This window comes from Arachis ipaensis, chromosome B09, assembly GCF_000816755.2.
Source record: "Arachis ipaensis cultivar K30076 chromosome B09, Araip1.1, whole genome shotgun sequence".
NCBI lineage: Eukaryota > Viridiplantae > Streptophyta > Magnoliopsida > Fabales > Fabaceae > Arachis > Arachis ipaensis.
The window spans coordinates 37,815,740-37,827,470 of NC_029793.2; the positions used below are offsets into that span (position 1 = coordinate 37,815,740).

Genomic DNA, 11,731 nt, shown 5'->3' on the forward strand with positions numbered 1-11,731 from the left:
CATCTTCTCCTCTTGTTGCGCTTCTTGCTTCAATTCTTCTTCCTCACCATGGATTTCCACGTTCATATCCTCACTGAGCTCCTGGGTTGTTTCAACAATTGGGGTACTTATGGCGCATGAGCTTAGGTGAGATGTTAGGTGACCCACGACTTCTACTATGCCGGCTACCCTTACTCTTAACTTCTTGAACTTGGTTTCATCCTCCTCTTGTCGCCTTAAAATACGAGATTCAAGATCTCTCAATTCTAACATGAAGGCTTCATCAGGAGGTGGCATTGAAAGAGAAAATTCATCAGTTAGGGAAAAATTGTTGTAATCGGAAGGTGGTTCATATTGGTGAAGTTCTTGAAGTGGTGTATGTGGAATTTGTGGTTCTTGAGAGTATTGGGGTTGGGATGGTGGTTGTTCTACATGTGATTCTAATGGTGGTTGATATGGTGTGTATGAGTTATGGTCATATGGAGGTGAATGGTGGTATGAGGCTTGTGAGAATGACGTGTGGCTATATTGAGGATATGGCTCATAGGCATATGGTGGTGGTTCTTGAAAATCACAAGGGAATTCACCATAGCTAGTGGATTGATATGCATCATAGAACGGCTCTTCTTCATAGTGCATTGGTGGAGGTTGTTGCCATGGAGGTTGATCAAGTGTTTGAGGCTCCTCCGACCTTTGATCTCCAATTCCTTGATGCACATCCTCATTGAAGCTTTTATCTCCTACAACATAGTTTGAGCTACACTCATAGCCAAAGTGAGAATTCATATTGAAGTGGGAAATAAAAACAAAGAGAAATAATAAATGAGGAAGACTAAATCCTAAAACTAGAAAAAATAAACAAATAAACCAAAGATAAAGCTATTCACAATATTTACAATAGCCAATTAACATAGCACCATTGGTATCCCCGGCAACGGCGCCATTTTGATGGACGAGTTTTCTCTTGTTCGGTTTAGAATTTCCTCAAATGAATGAAATCTCGTTGTAAAGTATAGTTTCCAAACCAACCAAGAGTTTCGTTCATGCAAAAATTTAGGTTGTCACAAGTACAATCCCCAATGAAAAGTAACCGGAGTATTTGGACTTCGGGTCGTCTCCCTAGGAACCAATGGAGTGCATGCGTATTGGCTATAGAGGGGAAAAAGGGGTTTTGGTTGATGATCGACAAGGAATCTAATTGTGCAAGGAAAGTAAATCAAGCAAACAATTAAAAGAAGTAATTAAAGAAGAGAGACATTCATGCATTGAATTGAGATCTTAGGCTTTCTATCCTAGTCATGCATGATTAATTCATCTTATTTAGTTAACTCACACATCGGGAGAATGTCAAACAAGACTAATTAATCATGTCACAAATATAAACAAGAATTTATCTCATTACGTCAACTCCAACAAATAGGGAGAAAGTCTAACGAGACTAGCTAATCTCAATCCAAAAGTCCTAATCAACTTACTAATTAAACTAGCAAAAGATTAGCGTCAATGGAAACAATGTTCCAAAAGTCCTAATCAACTCACTAATTAAATTAGCAAAAGATTAGTGTCAATGGAAACAATATTAGCTAACAACTCTAGATCACCAACATGAGTTGGGTTTTCATGACTCAAGATTGCCTAATTACTCTTTCCAAGCCAAGAATGCTCAAAATCTACTCTAACATCCTTCCAAGCATTTTATCAAACACTTGGAAGGCATAAAAGGAAAGCATAATAAATGGCAAGAAATATAAATCTACCAACTACCAATTGCAAGAAAAGTAAATCAATAACTCAAATCAACATCAAAAGAACATAAAACATCAAATCTCATTAAAGAAAAATTCAAATCCAACAAGAGTTCATAAACATAAAAGAGGACAAAATAAAGGAAATGAACAAGTAAAACTAAAAGAGCAAAGATGTAATACAAGAAATTAAGAAGTAAAACTAAATCAAAACAAGAATTGAAAGAGAAAATTGAGAGTGATTAACCTAAACTACCCTAAAATCTAGAGAGAGGACAGAGCCTCTCTCTCTAGAATTCTACCCTAAAACATGATGAAAACTAAACTATGACTAAGTGTGTTGACTCTCCTTCAATCTTTGGCTTGAATAGCATCAGAAATGAGTTGGTTTGGGCCCAAAGTGCTTCAGAAATCGCTGGGGCGATTTCATCTTTAGTGGGCCAAGCAGCATCGGCGTGCGCGCGCAAAGTGCGCGTGCGCGCCCCTATACCCGAAGCACCATATGGCAAATTTTATATCATTTTGAAGCCCCGGATGTTATCTTTCCAACGCAACTAGAACCGCCTCATTTGGACCTCTGTAGCTCAAGTTATGGTCGATTGAGTGCAAAGAGGTCGGACTTGACAGCTTTACGGTTCCTTCATTTCTTCATGAGTTCTCCCACTTTGCATGCTTTTTTCCTCATTTCTTCCATCCGATACTTGCCTTATGGACCTGAAATCACTCATCAAATACATCAAGGCATCGAATGGAATTAAAGTGAATTAAAATCACCATTTTAGGGCCTAAAAAGCATGTTTTTACATTCAAGCACAATTCAAGGGAGAATTACAAAACCATGCTATTTCATTGAATAAATGTGAGAAAAGGTGGATAAATCTCCCAAAATAAGCACAAAATAAACCACGAAATCGGGGTTTATCAAATCTTCCCACACTTAAACTAAGCATGTCCTCATGCTAAAATCAAGAGAGAACAAAGGGTATCAACATTTATTCAATGTAAACAAACTATATGCAACCTAAACTATATGAATGCAACTAAATGCAAAATGATTCTACCTACTTGGTTAAAAATAAATCAATCCTCCAAGAGCATGTATAAACGGGTAGGGCTAAGGTCGTATGACGACTCATGAATCCTACCAATTCAAGTATAAAAATGAAGTTCAAGTAGACTTGCAAGAAGAGCGCTCATGAAAGCCGAGAGTCATGGAGTTGAGCATCGAACCCTCACTGCAAGTGTTTGCACTCTAGTCGCTCAAGTGTATAGGGTCGATTCTCTCAATGCTCTCCTAATCATGCTTTCCAAGATTCGTTTTTCATCTAACAATCAACATTTATTTCATGCATGCATACAACTATCATGAGGACTTTTCATAGGTTGTAATGGGGCTAAGGTTAAGGTAAGGATGTATATTTGGTCAAGTGGACTTGAAATTTGAATCTTTGATTACCTTAAACTTCCCACCTAACCTGTATAGCAACCTATACAATTTAGGCTATCCTAACTACCCATTTTTCACTTTTTCACATACTCATGCATTTTCTTTTTGATTACAACTCATATGCATTGATCTTTATTGAGCTTCACTTTGCTTCGGGGCATTTTGTCCCCTTTTTTTATTTCTTTTCTTTTCTTTTTATATTTTTTTTTCTTCTTTTTTTTTTCAAACTATATACAAGAACATCAATGCATAATGTCTATACATTTTATCAATACATGAGTATGTACCCAATTCCTAATATTTACAACAAAATATAAAACTACCCTTTTTCTCAACCAATGTCCCAAGTTTTCCCACACTTGAATGATACACACACTAGCCTAAGCTAATCAAAGATCCAAATAAAGGACATTTATTGTTTTTCGCTTTAAGGCTTGTAATGTGCTAAAATTAAGAAAAAAGTGGGTTAATCGTAGGTTCAAATTGGCTAACAATGGATGATAAGAGGTAAGGCTATTTGGGTAAGTGAGTTAATGAAACAATGGCCTCAATCATATAAATGCATGAATACACAAAATAATGGATATAGAGAATCAAACAAATCAAATATTATATTCATAGAAAGAGAATAATGCACACAAGAAGGAAGAATAGGTGGTTATAAAATGTAACCACACAATTGGGCTCAAAACTCACATGCTTGTGTTCTTAGCTCAAAAACCATGTTCCAAAATAAATTCTTCAAGCAAGTTTGTCACAAAAATTTTTTCAAATTGGTAGGGTGCCCTAAAACAATTTTTCTTGGAAAAGAAATCATAACCCCAACCAAGTAGTCCTAACATAAAAAAATGCTCAAATATGTACAAATTTTAACTATCATGCAACCTATCATGCAATGCAACAACTAACTAGCAAAGGAAATCAAGAATTGGTGTTGAAAGAAAGAAAGAAAGAGTGGAAGTATACGAATGCAATGGGCAAAAGAGAATGGAAGAGGGAAAAAAAACTCTTTTTTTTTTACCGGCGCGGACGCGCAAAGTGCGCGCACGCGCGGGTGGCAGGCACAGAATAGGCACAAGAGTGGCACAACTCTCTGGTTTTTGTACTAGGAGGGAGTGTGGCGCCATCGGCACGCACGCGCACAGCGTGCGTGCGCGTGCATTGTGCAATTGGCTTATGGACGCGTACGCGCCAGGTGCGCGCACGCGCGAGTTGGTTTGTGCCTTGCGCACAAAGTAGGCGCAAGTTAGGCACAACTCTCTGGAATTTGGCTTGGAGGTGAAATCCTTGCATCCACGCGTACGCGTACATGGCGCGTCTGCGTGGATGATCGAAAATGCTTGAGGCGCGCGTATGCGCCAGGTGCGCGCACGCGCGGGTTGGTGCTCTGTTTTTCAAAATTTTTCTATGTTCTTGCACCAAACCAAGCATTCCAAACCTCCAAACAGCTACCCAAACACCATAAAATCCTCATTCAACATGCTAAACTACCGAATAAACTCAAAAAACTCATCAAAACATGAAATTAAACTAATTACCAATATGTACAAAAGGGAAAAATGAAAAGAATTTACCATGGTGGGGTGTCTCCCACCTAGCACTTTTGTTTATTGTCCTTAAGTTGGACTTATGGGGAGCTCTTTGTCATGGTGGCTTATGCTTGTACTCATCCTTGAATCTCCAAGGATCATTGTTCTTCAAATGGTTGACAGAAATTCCAACCAAATTCACCACCCTTGGGCAAAGTTCTACCCAAGAAATGAGCTCCCATAGTTAGTTGACATGCTTCGATCCGGGATCCCATATCTTATTCTCACACCCATCTTCTAGTTGATTGTCATGATTTCATTTGGGTGGCAAGTGATCCGAATTCTCATGTGAGTACTAAAGCATTCTCCTAGACCCTTTTAGTTGAGAATTATACCAACTATTGCACGTACACTTTAAGCTTCCAACCATAAGGAACCTTGATTGGCATTTCCATCCACTACTCAATTTCCTTTTGCTCTTAACCCCACAAAGAGCTCTAAGTTGCCCATCCGTCTCAAGCAAACCATATTCAAGTGAGAAATTAAAGCTTAGGGATAAGAGTTTTACCCACTTGAATGTTGTGTTGGATGGTGACTTAGGAAGGGACATCTCCAATGGTCTTGTAAGCTCCATTCCCTTGTGCTCTTCTTCGAATACCTCCACCTCTTGGCAAGCTTTTTCAACTTCAATTCCTTGCCCACCAACTTCTTCCACACATTCTTCATTGGTGGAGCTTGCCTCTTGATCATCCTCTTCCAATCTTTCATCATTCATACTTTGTTGTAAGACATACCCCATCTCCTTGTCCTCATGTTGAGATTCTAAAATCTTCCTTTCTTTCCTTTCTTCGGTTGATTTCTCACACTCATCCGTGGAGATGCTTTGCTTGTTGCATGAGTCCCATGAGTCCAAGTTGGCTTTAATTTTGGCAAGGTTAGCCTCAATAGCTTCATAATTACTCCTTTGGGCTTCCTCTTGCTCCTTTTGATGGATTATTGCTTGAAGCCGATCCATTTCTTCCTTGAGACGATCCATTTACTCTTGGATGGATGGATGTGGGTGTTCTTCCTTGGAGGGTTGTGGTGGAAAGGAAAATTCATTATGTGGTTGAAAGTTATCATACATCGGAGGTGATTCATCTTGGTAAGGGTAGTGAGGTGGTGGTTCTTGAGGGTATTGGTGGTGGAATTGGGGTGGTTCTTCATATGGTTCATATGGATCATAAGGTAGTTGGTATGGTGGATATGGGTTGGGGTCATATGGAGGCATTTGGTGATAGGGGACTTGTGAGTAAGGTGGTTCAAAATTATGTTGAGGAAGTGGTTCATAGGCATATGGTGGTGGTTGTTGACAATCATAATAAGGGTCACCATATCCATTAGATTGATATGCATTAGGATGAGAGTTATACCCATAAGAATCCGGAAGTTGTTGTTGCCAATAAGGTTGATCAATCCCTTGAGGCTCCTCCCATCTTTGATTATTCCCATTACCTACAACATAATTTGAGCCAAACTCATAGCCAAAGTGATGAGAATTCATAGTGAAAGAGAAAATAAAAACAAAAGGCTAAAAAGAAATAAAGAAAACTAAATCCTACAACTAGCAAAAACCAACAAACAAACCAAAAATCAAGCTATTCACAATATATACAATAGCCAATAACATAACACCATTGCAACTCCCCGGCAACGGTGCCATTTAGATGAACGAAATTATTGACGGTATATAATTTCACACAAAATGAATTCTCGTTGCAAGTATAGTTCTACACCAACAAACAATCCTCCCAATCAAAAATATTGGTTGTCACAAATAACAATCCCCAATAAGAATTAACCGAAGTATTAAGACTCCGGGTCGTCTCACAAGGAATTGCAACGAAGTGCTCAATTATTGGCTACGGGAATCAAGGAGGGGTTTGGTTGATAAAAGGGGCAATAAAATAAAAAGACAAGAAAAATAAATTGAGCAAGTAATTAAAGAAAGCAAGTAATAAAGAGAGACATTCATGGCAATGGATTGAGATCATAGGCTTTCTATCCTAGCCATGCATGATTAATTCATCTTATTTAGTTAACTCACACATCGGGAGAATGTCAAACAAGACTAATTAATCATGTCACAAATATAAACAAGAATTTATCTCATTACGTCAACTCCAACAAATAGGGAGAAAGTCTAACGAGACTAGCTAATCTCAATCCAAAAGTCCTAACCAACTTACTAATTAAAATAGCAAAAGATTAGCGTCAATGGAAACAATATTCCATAAGTCCTAATCAACTCACTAATTTAATTAGCAAAAGGATAGCGTCAATGGAAACAATACTAGCTAACAACTCTAGATCACCAACATAAGTTGGGTTTTCATGACTCAAGATTACCCAATCACTCTTTCTAAGCCAAGAATGCTTAAAATCTACTCTAACATCCTTCCAAGCATTTTATCAAACACTTGGAAGGCATAAAAGGAAAGCATAATAAATGGCAAGAAATATAAATCTACCAACTACCAATTGCAAGAAAAGTAAATCAATAACTCAAATCAACATCAAAAGAACATCAAACATCAAATCTCATTAAAGAAAAATCCAAATCCAACAAGAGTTCATAAACATAAAAGAGGACAAAATAAAGGAAATGAACAAGTAAAACTAAAAGAGCAAAGATGTAATACAAGAAATTAAGAAGGAAAACTAAATCAAAATAAGAATTGAAAGAGAAAATTGAGAGTGATTAACCTAAACTACCCTAAAATCTAGAGAGAGGAGAGAGCCTCTCTCTCTCTAGAATTCTACCCTAAAACATGATAAAAACTAAACTATGACTAAGTGTGTTGACTCCCCTTCAATATTTGGCTTGAATAGCATCAGAAATGAGTTGGGTTGGGCCCAAAGTGCTTCAGAAATCGCTGGGGGCGATTTCATCTTTAGTGGGCCAAGCAGCATCGGCGCGCGCGCGCAAAGTGCGCGTGCGCGCCCCTATACCCGAAGCAACATATGGAAAATTTTATATCATTTTGAAGCCCCGGATGTTAGCTTTCCAACGCAACTAGAACCGCCTCATTTGGACCTCTGTAGTTCAAGTTATGGTCGATTGAGTGCAAAGAGGTCGGACTTGACAGCTTTACGGTTCCTTCATTTCTTCATGAGTTCTCCCACTTTGCATGCTTTTTTCCTCATTTCTTCCATCCGATACTTGCCTTATGGATCTGAAATCACTCATAAAACACATCAAGGCATTGAATGGAATTAAAGTGAATCAAAATCACCATTTTAGGGCCTAAAAAGCATGTTTTTACATTCAAGCACAATTCAAGGGAGAATTACAAAACCATGCTATTTCATTGATAAATGTGAAAAAAGGTGGATAAATCTCCCAAAATAAGCATAAAATAAACCACAAAATCGGGGTTTATCAGAGATGAAAAGAGAGAAGAAGTGAAAGAGAGAGAGAAGATGAGAGAGAAAAAGGGGGAGAAAGAAGGCAAAGAGAGAGAGAGAGGAAGAGAGAGGAGAGAGATACATAAAGAGAGAGAGAGAGAGAGAGAGAGAGAGAAAGAGAGGAGGGGAGAGGGAAGGAGGGAGGGAGAAGAAGGGAGAGAGAAAGAGGGGAGGGGAGAGAGAGAGCATGGGGAGAGAGAGGAAGAGAAGGATAGAGAGAGAGAGAGATAGATAGATAGAGAGGAGGGGGAGAGAGAGAAAAGGAAGAGAGGAGGAGAGAGAGGATGGGGAGAGAGAAAAATGGGAGAGAGAGAGAGAGAGAGAGAGAGAGAGAGAAGGAAGAGAGGATAAGAAAGAGAAGATGGGAAAGAGAGAGAAATGGGAGAGAAGGGGAGAGAGAGAGGAAGACAAAGAGAACGGAGGGGGAGAAAGAGGGTAAGGGGAAAGAGAGAAGGAAGAGAGGATAGGAAGGGGAGAGAAAATGAGAGAGATGGAGAGAAGGAGATAAGAAAAAGTTACTCGTATCATTTAGAAAGAAAATTTTTTGGGCAAAAAACCATATTAAGCCACATGCAGAAATGTGTAACCAAAATACGCCAAACAGAAATTTGTTTCAGCAATAAGCCAAGCGGCATATTTATATAAATCGAACCACCTAGGTTCGAACTCTATTAGCAAGTAATTCGAACCATTTCGGTTCGAACTACTACTGGAAAAATGTATATAATTCGAACCGGTTATGTTCGAACCAGGAGAGCATGTAATTCGAACCGGTTGAGTTCGAATTATGTGGAGAGTAGTTTAGTGTAATAATTTGAACCAGGTTGGTTCGAATTATGGGGAGAGAGGTTGAGTGTAGTAATTCAAACCAGGCTGGTTCGAATTACATGTATCATGATTCGAACCAGGTTAGTTCAAATTAGTAGGACTCAGAGCTCTATATAAACGCTGTAAACGTGATTTGCTCTCATTAGAGGGTGTAAGATGGCTAGTGAGGAGGAGAGTTTTGCTGTTTTGGTATCTTTGTCGTCTTTGTCGGAGGCAGTTTCCGGAGGTCCGCACACCAGAGTTGCTGGCAAAGCTGGTTGATGTGGTATCCAGCTCAGGGGGTTCGAACCGGAATACCACCAATGTAGCCACGGCAGCTGGCTCCAGTTCCATGGCTGCTGTGGCTTCTTCCTCCGTCCCAGTTTACGAGCCAGCGGCACAACTTGTCGCCTCCCCGACATTTGCTGTTGATTTGAATGACGGCGTCCGCGACGAGGTAGGATCCTTTGATGTTCTGCCAAACGCTTTACACGGCGTTCCACCGGTTGGCGTCGGAGACGGAGAATTGGGTGATCCTAATGAGGACGACGTTGAGCCGTGTCGCATTCGCACTAGTAGAGGGTGAGAATGCGGAGTCGTGGACATTCTTTCTCTCGCACCTTCGGCAGCACGTGACCCCGCTTCCCGGTCTGCTGGTTATATCGGATAGGCACAACGGCATCAAGTCTGCGCTTGAGGCCCCGGACGGAGGTTGGTTACCGCCATCTGCGTACCGTGCATTCTGCATACGACATGTAGCGGCTAATTTCGCCCTTACCTTCAAGGGCAAAGACGCTAGGAGGCTTCTCGTGAATGCAGCGTACGCGAAGACTGAGGTTGAGTTTGATTACTGGTTTGATATACTGCGGTCTGAAAACCCGGCGATGTGTGAGTGGGCGAACCGTAATGATTACTCCTTGTGGACGCAGCATCACGATGAGGGGAGGAGATTCGGTCACATGACAACGAATATCTCCGAGTGTGTGAACTCAATCCTCAAGGGTGTAAGAAATCTTCCTGTAGCATCCCTGGTGAAGGCAACATATGGTAGGCTGGCCGAACTCTTTGTTCGCAAGGGGCGAGAGGCTGAGGCCCAGGTGGGCACCGGACAGCAGTTCAGTCAGCATTTGGTGAAGTGTATTGAGGCCAACTTGAAGACGGCCAGGTGCTTCACGGTGACGTTGTATGACCGTGATAACTCCGAGTTCACCGTAGCGGAGACCACTCCGACTGGTACTTTCTCATTGGGTACTTACCGAGTATCGCTTGCCTCCCAGACATGTGACTGTGGGTACTTTCAGGCGCTTCATTTCCCGTGTCAGCACGCACTTGCATGCTGTGCCTACGCACGTGTCAGCTGGAGCTCCTATGTTCATAGCGTCTATCAGATTACCTCGGTGTTCAATGTCTATTGGATGGGATTCACACCTCCAATCCCGGAGGGCTTCTGGCCACCTTACGATGGGCCCACCGTGATTCCGGACCCAAACAGAAGGCGTGCGAGAGAGGGGAGGCCTAGATCAACAAGGATACGGACAAATATGGATGAGGCAGATCCGAACAGGCCAAAACGGTGTGGCCTTTGTCGCCAACCCGGACACACTAGACGTTGCTGCCCACAGGTAGTAGGATCGTCTCAGACAGGGCGAAATTAGCTTCCATGATGTTATTGTTAGTGTTATTTACATTTAAGTTGTCTTGTTAGATGCATTGCTTGACCACGTATGTAACTTGTTGAGATTAATGCATTGTACTTTGGCTGTTGCGAGTAGTAATGAATATGTTGTCTTTCATTACAAGTACTGCTACAGGAGTCGTTGATCCTCATTTTAATAACTAAACGAAATCATTATACCTTGTCATGTTTCATTTAATACAAATACTCAACGTCCCCGAACACAAGTTACGAACAACATACATAAACAGAGCACTACATAACAAGAAAAGTACGCCTAACTATCATACATGACTGAAATAGAGGAAACAAAATACATAAAATGTGACTCATCTAAACAGATGCGAACCAGTACCACAGCGACGTGCTACCCGTGCCCTCTGACCTCGACGGACAAGCGGCTCCTCATCCTCTATCTCATCCTCCTCCTCCTGCGGAGCAGGCTGTACTGGTGGCGCAACACGCAACGGTGCTGCCGACGGTCCTGCGACAGACTCTGATGCAGCGGTGAAGGCGGATGTAGGGGTACCTCCAAGACGAAACTGCTGACCAGCGGATGAGGATGGAGGCTCGTTCAGATCAACATCTAAGGGGGGCTGGATCCCTGAGGTCTGGCCACCTCTGCGGGGGGTCACGTCACCCTGCATGATGGCAGTGATCTCATCTAGGAAGCGTGGACTCCCGAAGTCCCAAACAAGCGAGTCTGACCCAACAAAGTCTGCCCACTGTGATCCCGATATGCGCCAAGGTGTACCACCCTGCTCAGCCTGATCATCCGCTGGCACACCAACGAAGTAATCTCCAAGAGGGCCCGATCCAGGTCTAGCGTCACCAGTGTCAGCCCCGTCACCGAGCCCTGTGCCATACCACTCACCTCCATGACCGCCATCGTGTGTGCTAGTACCTCCATCGTGTGTGCCTCCTCCAACGTGGCCAGGCTGGTCGTCATCATCGTCCCCATGGTCAGCACCCCTCCTCACCCTATGTCCCGGGACTCGTCGTTCGCCTCTAGGGGGACTGGCGTCGTCATCATCATCTGTAGCATGATCCGGCCACCTCCACTGACGCTGGCTCCTCCGTGTCCCTACACCCATCCTCCTCT

The 11,731-nt window shown here is 41.8% G+C and overlaps 1 protein-coding gene across 1 annotated transcript; it reads left to right on the top strand.

Annotated features, from left to right (window-relative positions):
* On the top strand, positions 9,307–10,609 carry LOC107615427. Its single transcript, XM_016317491.1, has 2 exons — positions 9,307–9,536; positions 9,625–10,609. Exons 1-2 carry the CDS (start codon positions 9,307–9,309, stop codon positions 10,607–10,609), a joined length of 1,215 nt encoding a protein of 404 aa, XP_016172977.1.